We start from the raw sequence: 10,281 nt of genomic DNA, 5'->3' as shown, positions 1-10,281 counted from the left end.
CTGTACACTTGAGTTCTAACCATGTTCCTTGTCACTCATCCCAGTCACACAAACTGATTTGATGCCACTTACAAAGTTACGATTTCTTATAACACCTCTGACCAATCTAATGATAATTATTTTCTCACCAAAACAAACAAAAAACTTTGACACGACAGTCAAAAAGACGCAAGATTAACATTATGACTAAAAAGTTTATCAATCAGCGGAATGAACATGCACAGAGTTCCTCTTTCATAACATGACGAATATTTGCCAACCATTACATAAGGTCATGGAATGTAAATATTTAGACAAACTTGCATTCTGCGATATTTCAAATAGGAAATTTGACAGCTACATGGTAATGTAAGTATTTTGCGGGCAAACAGTCCACAAGATAGTAGTACACCCGTTCATGAATTGGGTTGTGTGCGGGTATTCCTTTGTTACGTCAGATGAAAACTTAATATCCATCAAGGTCTGGGCACTCAGACGAGTAACAGCGAGTATTGCTTTACCATATGTTAATGAGCCCCTTTCTCTCATTTTCCTTCTTTCTCATTGGACATCTCCATGAATGGAATGATGGTTGTCATTGCGCATGGGCTGAGTATCTGCATCATTCGACAATTAGCTATAAGGGACTGTACTGTCGGGAAAGTTACCATTCGTCGTGACTGCTCGGATCAGACGTGGAGGAAACCGTACAAAATAAACGCTTCAAACGTTTGACATATCTACAACCGGCCAGATATTTGTATGAAGGTAAATGAGCAGAAATCTCTACATCTTCCAAAATTTCAAGAATCATACACCATGGCCCAGCTTCCGTATGGAGACACAATCAAGATCTGAGTTTGAGGTTGGATTGATTTAACGTGACCCCTAAGAATGTGACTGAATGCCTTTAAGCAGATAGCCTTTCCACGGGCAGCCATACGTCCCTTCCGCACGACAAAGCAATGGATGTAGGCTGTAATGCTATCTCTGTTGCCAGAAGACTCGAATCTTATGTCTCCAAATTGCTGCTCTTTCTCATTCCCTTAATTGAATTGCTTTTCAAATCTAACTTTTTAGTCAAAAAATTACATGGTCAGAGATGTGCATTATATTCATATTGGTTTTTCTGGACCAGTAGCATTATTGGACAATGTTTGACCACTCACTTAAAATCTAATCGCGAATTATTTAGACAGGTTTAATATCAGCAAGTTTGAGTTTATATGTGAAGATTCACTGTCAAAAGTGACTATATGTCTCAGGGTATTATTTCATATACTTATTTTGTTTTTTTACGTAACGTCTAGAGTGCCAACAAATTCGTTGATAAAAGATGAGCGATTTAGAGACCGGAATTTACTATTTGCCTTGTCTGTTGAGGAATTTGGAGTAGTGGAAGTGGTAGTAGAAGTTTTTTGTAAAAGTAAGTAGCAGGGCGAGGAATAGTACTTTTTTTTCTTTTGTAACTGTAATAAAAGATATTATATTTGAAGATATTTTGATGTCATAACTTGATTAATTTTAGACATCGTATCGTTATCTTCCATAGATAATTCATACATGTCAGTTGTTTAATTACATTTGTTCATAATCATACAGTAATTTTACATTCTTGTTTGTTCGTATTTCTTCAAACAGGTTTCTTTATACGTCCGATCACAATGATGAAGATGGCAGTAAGTGTGACAATGATTCTTGCTCTTTGGCAGGAATACGCGTGTTCCGATTTCTCCAGCACTTTGGCGAGTGAGGAATACGACGTTAACCAACCCTCAAATCTCACCTTCGAGCCTGGAAAAGCTCAAGCTGAGTTTCAAACTGCAGACAGTGGTCAAGGGGAATTAATTGTCCAGTCAACACCGGGAATACATGATGTATTCATTTCAATGCCACCAGAAAACTTTCCTGCTGCATCAATACTGACTGAGGATGAGCAAGCAAGACAAGTACCTTGGCGATGGATCCCAATCCGTTGGACATGGAACCTCGTCGTCCAGTTGATATCCGCCATCGTAGGGATCGTAGGAAATCTTCTGGTCATCGTTGTCCTGTTCCAGAGACGCGCCAAGAGCCGGTCAATGGACACACTGATTGGTGGCTTAGCCGTGGCGGATTTCTTGACGTCCGTCTTTATCATCCCCATCCCTAGAGCGTCCTCTGTCCCTAAGACCTGGCAAGGTGAGGTCTACTGCCGCCTGATTTCCACTCAACTGCTGCTCTGGAGCTGCATTACAGCATCTTCTTACCTCCTCATGTCTATCTCTGTGGAACGTTACCTGGCTGTGGTGTTTCCGTTCCAGTTTAAGCGTTACGTCACAAGACGCCGCGTCTCAATATTCATCGCTGTGGTCTGGTTGTTATCCCTTCTCTCCGGCATCCATGCCTTCATTGTTTACGGAGTGAAGGACTTAACTCAACGATGTGGGGAGAGGTATCTGTCCGAGAGGTCTAGAGTAATCATCGCGATTTACTGGTTTTGTCTTCGGCTCGTGATTCCATGTTTTACCATGATTATCACCCAGCTCCTCATTGCTCGCCAGCTCAACAAGCAGGCTGCCTTCTTTAACGACGCGGCCAACACCCATGCAGTAGAGGCGAGGAAACAGACGCCAAGTTTTCATATCGTAGCCAGAAATCGTGTCATCAAGATGATGTTTATTGTCATTCTCATCTACATCATCTGCTGGAGTCCGAACCAGATCGCATTCCTCGGTTACAACCTTGGTTGGGTCCCATTGTCTTTCCTGAATAGTCCGCTCCAACAGGTTTTGACAGTATTGGGCTTTTTCAACTCCTGCGCCAACCCTGTCATCTATGCTGCACGTTACCCTGAGTTCCGGGCAGCTCTCCGGGACATGTTCACCTGCACATCACCCACAGACACCCCGCTGTTTGAGAAAGCAGTCGAACCTAAGAATGACACTACAATTACACAGTGTACCGTGGACAATGTACAGCTCTCTTTACCATAACTGCATCTATATCATGTAAAGTTAAGGCCTATCAAAATGTAAGTGTTCATTTTCACTTCTTATGACAACGTGCAACTCTTTTTACCACAACCGTATCTACATTGTGTAAAGATAAGTGTAAGATCAAAGTGTAAGTTTTCATTGTTACTTTGTAAGACAACATACGACTCCCTTTATCATAACCGTATTCATATTATGTATAACATGTATAGTTAAGGCCTATCAAAAGGTATAAGTTTTTATTTTCACTTCGTATGCAATCACAAAGAGAAAGAGATGTCTAGTAACCATAACTGTCCGCATGTAGACAAGCAGTTTGTGAATAAAACTTAAATTTGCAGATTACACGCTGAAAGAAGTTATTCTCAACACCATTTTTAGTGTATATAGAACATTCCAGTTAAAACTGTTTCAACAAAACATAGATTAAAGTGGACCCTTATTATGCGCCAATCTTTGGGTAAGAACTAAAGTCTTGCACTTGAAAAGAAAGTATTTGCCAGCAGCAATGACAAACATACTTTGACCTTTTGGGTGCACATATTTTCGATAGCGGAAGTTATTTTCTTTCAAGCTTTAAAATATTTGGAGCAAGCTCTTCCCATCATTAACAAGATCACAAATAGAGCATGATGACAATCATTTTCTTAGTGTGACAGACAAGAAACCGTGTGCATGTAACAAAGTATGTGATTCGAGAGCTACATCGACTTCAAGTGGTTGTGAAATGTATGGCGTCTTTATTTGGAATTTATTCCTCCTAGCTTATGGCGCTGGGTTTAACTATTTTGAATACTTCAATGATTTTTCAGGTGACAGGTAGACACGTTATTTTTTCATCAACGAAGATAAAACAGTATAAGTAGTAAACTAGACTTGTTGAAACGTCTTTCACTGGTCTGTCAATAATGACATTTTAATGATCTTGATAGCTTTACTCTACCCATTCTTTAGAATTCACTTTATCGTGTTATTGGAATCACCATGTAATTGATTATCATAGTTATGCGTGGTCGACACGCTGCAGCATGTCGTTTCTGTGCCTCAGGTATCCCTTGTGTTTTGCGTTTATATATTTATTAGTCAAGAGTTGATATCAGAAGTTGTACGATTGGTTAAGCATGTGTTTAATGATTTGTAACATGTCAGGATTCTCAGCTATTCACCATCTTGGGATTCCAAATGTTTCAAAAGATACATTTAAAAGATGAAGAATGTCTGTGGTGACAAGATAATATTCCAACTTCTGTTGAAATATTTGAGACCCATTAATCATTATAACAGTAATTCAAGTTCAAGATAATCATGATTCTAAACAACATAGCATATGTCTATCACCTTGAGGTAAAGTGATAGAGGAAATCAAAATGCTATTGTTGCAAATGATCTTTTCATTGGTATCTTGGAGAAAATCAAAGCCAACTTCACACCCACCATTACTGTGAATGTGAATGTGAATGTAAGTCTATAAAAATGATATTTAGAGTCGGTTGTATTGTCTGCAACATTGGACTTATCGTCATGCATATAGATACAAAATGTGAAAGCATTCGACAGGGTAGAAGGGGGGAAAATCCCACTGTAACCATGGAGGCCTTCTAATATTTAAAAGCTCAGTCGGGGTAAAGGTCTATGTGCATAAAGCATTGAAGAGTTAGATTATAGTTTCGTCATGAATTAGAAGATTTCAATTACCTTCGAGGGCAAGATAAAGCACCGTGGAAAGTTAAAAGCCTTGCTTCATTGGTAGCTTTTTGTTTTTGGCTTACCTATCTACCTCAATTATGAAAAATTATTCAACAACAAATGTATGTTTTGCGATAGTTTTGTTCTCCTTCATGTACAATCTGTCGCTATGGGAATCTGTCCTCTCTCCCTCGAATTTCAAAACATATGCGGCCTGATTTACCCACTTGAGGTTCCTTGTAATTTTAGTGTAGAAATTAGCATTATTACACAGCCTGATAATATAATACCTACAGACTGCACAAGACAGAACGATCAATGGTGATTTGAAAAATGATGACTTACGAAAGACACAAGACAGCAAGAATCAATATCAGGTGTTTATTCGCTCTCATATTCAACACTCAACATCTTTTTAAATGACCTTTTGTACGTACTGTTTATATTATGGAAATGTCGATAAATGGTGGGCTTATAGGATGTAGGCTCTAAGGAGATAATAATACTTGCGGACGTAGTTAAATCAAAGTGTAAAGATATGAGGAATGGTAAGTATTAATAAGAACATCACAAGTTTGTCGGCATTGTATTGTATAAAGGCATTACTTGAATTTTACATCTGATTGTAACAAAGAGCAGATCTCTCTCATTCTCGTTCTCTTGATCAATAGTGTTTCTAATTCACTTAGCTCAAATTAAATCATTACAACCGTTTTGAGTGGTCCTGGATATTGGCGTTGTGTAGTGTTTTTATTGTCTGTATCGTGTGAGAGATGCGAAATATATGCTGCAAAATGAAAACAACTTGTAAAACACCTGGGTGATGTTTTATCAAGAGATATAATCGATAATAATTTTCCGTAATACCACACAGGCTGCCATAGACTTATGATAGAAATCAACTATGTAATCATTATAACTCTTCGTAAAACAGGGCCCAGGGCGATTAACCATTACGACAAGAGTGGGTTTTATGGTTAGATTCGAGTTCTTGTTGGGAGACGTTAGTTGGTATCACATAAATGCAGCTACACTGTTAGGAGTGATTGAAGATGACGCTCGGACTCTTGGTCATCTTTTAATGCAATTATTAAACTGTATGGACCTCTCATGGTGATGGTGGAGTTGGTGGCCCTTACGTCACAATGGAAGGTAGAGAATGCACAGAAGTAATGGCAGGTGTTTACGGAGTATCTCGAATAAATTACATTTGTAACACTTTTCACACCTACTTTGAAACCAACAGTTCATGAGATGATTTTAACATAAGCATTACACACATTACTTTCATAATCCAAATCAAGCTTCAATACAGTAGGTTGATTAACAGACACCTTATAATCTTTATTAAGAGATTTGTACCGCTAAAACACCACATCACACCATACTACTTCATGTTCTATGTACACAAAGCTATGAATCATACATTCAAAGTAGTTATTTAAATGTTATAACGCATACATACATGTCGCCACATTGTTCGTCAGTCCTTATTCTAGTCATTCTGCAGTCTGCAGTTTTTATGTGTCTAAAAACAATGTTACACCACTATTCTAAACGACCAAGCTGCCTCCCTGGATTGTACAGGAGATACAAGGCATAGACAGAGAATGCAATAACCCCCCCCCCCCCAAAAAAAAAAAAAAATAATAATAATAAATGAATAAATAAATAGATAAATAAAAAATAACAAAAGAATAAATAAAAAGTAATGTATACTATATATATATATATATATATATATATATATATATATATGTGTGTGTGTGTGTGTGTGTGTGTGTGTGTGTGTATGAAGTGAAAAAAAGAAAATGGGTCTCCATCGGGATTCGAATCCGAGACCTCCTGATTGCTAGCCCGGTGCTCTACCAACTGAGCTATAAAAAGCCCTAGTTCAGTGTTCGACCCATAACCCTTCGGCCCTTGATTCTCTTTGCTCGTGTGGTCAGAAGCTATAGTGTGTGTATGTGTGCCACACACAAACACGCACATTAACCTGACATAAACCCAAAGGATGTGTACCAACTGTGGGATAAATGCAAGGAATCACCGAATCGCTTCGGTGATCCCATTAACCAGACATAAACCCAAAGGTTTATGTCAGGTTAATGTTTCACTGTGACAACGCTATACGCTGCAGCATTTTGTTCTTTCGTCGATATAGCACTATACATAGTATAGTTTACGTTGTCAAAGATTCCGTTACAATGTCAAACATGAAAATGGCAAGATGTAAGATCAATGTGTGAAACAGTTGGCATGGAAACTACACTAACGCTTCAAACACATAGCAAACTCTGGTTACTCTATTCATTATGTTGAAAAAAATATCGACAGGTGCGAGTTACAAGTGAACAAATCATTGACTTTAAAAAATGCGGTTGGTGCCATCGAGATAAAATTCGTCTCTGCAAATTGTCTAAACTGCTCCGTGCACCTTGCACGAGGGGTTTGATTTCACTTTGACGTCAAGTTCAGTCTCTTCTTTCCATTTTATTTCACTTCATTTCATCGATTTTATATCCAACAAAATTGCAATTACAACCAAATATTTACATATGCAGAGTCATACAAAATCAATACAGCATTGAAATAAATGTGTGGAATTCTTTCCAAATGATACTCAATCTTTATCATCAGTGTCACTAATGAAAAGAAGGAAATAATTTTATCATTAACATCGACTAGCGCTGGAGGAAATGCTTGCAAGATAGAATTTGGATGAATGCCTCTTTAAAGGCTTTATCCGCCAAGGCGTAGCAAAGTGGATTCGTCATGCTGTTCATGTAGCCCCAGAATATCACGAGCTGCAAAGAAAGAAAAACCGAAGACATTGTAAGATACGATAGTCATAAGTACATTATAAAATACGATACTCATAAGAATACATGTATACCTCCCAGCCTAAAGTTAAATTTCATTTCTTCAATATCAATTAAAAAAAGAAAATGGTGCAAATCTGTAGGAAAATTATGTATATATGTTTATCATCTACATTAAATAAAGTACATAAAATAAAGTACATTAAATGCAATTGCTAGCGCTATGTTATCATAGGCTAGCAATTTTTAGCTCTGTGTACATCCTGTTCTTTTTGCAAGATTAAAACGGATCTGGCTATAACCTACTTTTTTCGTCCATCAATCATTTCATGTTTCACAAGACATTTTCGTTCACCTTCTTGAAGCGAAAATGGCTAAGATCATATGAAGTGATATTGTTCGTAAGAACTTGACTACAAATCTCAGATTCATTTTACAGTCTTATTAGCAAGGTCTCCCGTAAGGTTAAGAGATGATCTGGTATTATGTTGCTATTTTATGACTAGGAAAATTACAAGTAATAATCCAAACGTCAAAATGGAACGCAACGTCATTTGAAACGGCAAACAGACTCGTAAACAATCTTTCTCTCTCCCAATCAATAGCTATATATTTCTGATTTTTAAGTTTTTATCAATTCCATGAATTCAATTGACGGCACTAAATGTTAACCAAAGGTGCATGAAAATCTTCATATCTGCTGGTCTTGATGTATCTGAGACATATCCATGATGTAAACAAGTTTGAAGAGTGCAGAAGAGTCGACGAAGATTTCGCTGGAGTGACCTTTTGTCCCATCTTTCGACTTAATATCGATTGTGCACTTATCACTCAATTGGATCTCCTCTACTTTGAATCAAGGCAATCTTCCGCTCTCAGAGAATTTTCTTTAGTGTAATAGTATTGATTTTTTTTTCAGAAATATGAGAGTCCCTGAGAAAGCAGGTAAGATTAAATACGAAAACATATGTAGGAGGAGATCGATGAAATCTCTCTAGTGTACAATACACATCCTCTCTCGTAGATGCATTGTGAAAATATGACTTTAATGGTAGAACTAAATTATGTCTTTACATTATACTTCTGCTCTGTCGCATCGTTTCTTTTGATTGGCAGATGCTCTAGATATGATTCAGACATAATCGTAAAATGCTGCTATTAGTTAAAAAGAATTCAAATACTTTACAACTTTTTTAGCTATACTGAAGAAGACTGCTCTCTCTTTTTTTTTTCGTCGTTTACGAACAGCATTCATAAAACAGTACTATATAAAATTCTACAGCTAGGTTTGAAGCGGTTGTTGCTTTTTCCGTTTCAGTACCTAAAATAAGATGCAATAAGAAAGTGTAATGAATCTTAAAGCCACATCTAAAAGAAAAATAATGGCCTCGAGTCCCTCGATCCAACAAACTATATACATTAAAGGAAATTGAGATGTGCAGTTTGCATAAATTTTGTTGTTGACACAAATAAATCAGACTTTGTTGATCTGTTGCAGAAGTTAAAGGTCAAAATATCTAGTTCCAGAAATTACATACAGCATTACAGTGTTAAACACCTCAGAACTTTTTTATGTATATATATATATATATATATATATATATATATATAGATATGCATGTTATGTGTGTAAAGATAATGTCAATGACGCACCCACCCTTCCCATTTTAAAATGAAAATGCGACTTAGACTTTGGCAAAAAACAACAAACAAAACAAATACAAAAGCAAAGAATCACATGTTTCAACGAGGCATTGAGGGTGAGTTAATTAATTACAAAGATTGTAAAAGAAAAAAAAAGAAAAGCCTGTAAACACAGCGAGACTTTACTGTTCCTGCTTACGATTGTGTGATTGTTAAGGATCAGTTTTATTTCATTATGAACACGATTATCAATATTTCGTTTGATGTTATCTAGTTAACATTATGAGTGAATCAAGATCAGTCCTCTTCCTATCATTGAATATCGATTTCATTCCTTCTTTATTTCCCTTATTTTACAAATATCGATTGGTTTATGAACGAGCTGATAAAAGTTACATAAGAGCATTTTAATGAAGATGTTTTTTTTCTGTGTAATTACATACTTTTTTATTTGGCTCGTGCATATATGGATGGGAAATGTTAATCATTATGGAGCTTAGACTAATGTTTATTTGGCGTCAATTGGATCTGTATGTTACTAGGATGATTTCTTTTAAGCCTTTCAGTGCCAGGGACTTTGGACGGTGTGTAAAACGCTATGATGTTTGTGTGTGTGTGTGTGTGTGTGTGTGTGTGTGTGTGTGTGTGTGTTTGTGTGTGTTTGTGTGTATATGTGTGTGTATGTATGTGTGTGTATGTGTGTGTGTGTTTGTGTGTATGTGTGTATATATATATATATAAATATATGTGTGTGTGTGTGTGTGTGTGTGTGTGTGTGTCAATTGGCACTCATGACACACACATCTGTTAAGGAAGATGTTTTTGCAGGCTAGAGAGAGTTTTTGGAAGCGATTGCCTTGTCATCTAATCTCTGACTGCTACTATACCCTAAAGTTCATAAAACGTATAACGTTCTCTTTGTTTGAAATCACTGAATTTATTATCAAAATCAACTAGAACAAGGATGAGAGCCCCTACAGGCATATCAGGGGCACAGTGACCAGCTGGCACTGCAGCATTGGGTATAGGATCTAATCAAAAGACGCATTTAACGCACCTATATAACTGCACACGTACAGCATTCAATCACATCTTCCTTTTTCCCTCTAAAGCGTAATATTGCAATAGAAACAAATAAATTACTTTTCGTGAGAGGCAAATCTGAGTTATATTCC

The 10,281-nt window shown here is 36.9% G+C and overlaps 1 protein-coding gene across 1 annotated transcript; it reads left to right on the top strand.

The window, feature by feature from the left end:
• Window positions 1-1,643: 1,643 nt before the first annotated feature.
• Window positions 1,644-2,954, top strand: LOC139729647 (allatostatin-A receptor-like). Its single transcript, XM_071640574.1, has one exon. It carries the CDS (start codon window positions 1,644-1,646, stop codon window positions 2,952-2,954), a length of 1,311 nt encoding a protein of 436 aa, XP_071496675.1.
• Window positions 2,955-10,281: the final 7,327 nt, after the last annotated feature.

Source organism: Diadema antillarum, unplaced genomic scaffold (assembly GCF_040938485.1).
Source record: "Diadema antillarum isolate AM-2024a unplaced genomic scaffold, OU_Dant_1.0 seq00000248_RagTag, whole genome shotgun sequence".
NCBI classification, from domain to species: Eukaryota; Metazoa; Echinodermata; class Echinoidea; order Diadematoida; family Diadematidae; genus Diadema; species Diadema antillarum.
The sequence above is the reverse complement of the archived record's forward strand: the minus strand, read 5'-3'. Positions and strand labels throughout refer to the sequence as shown.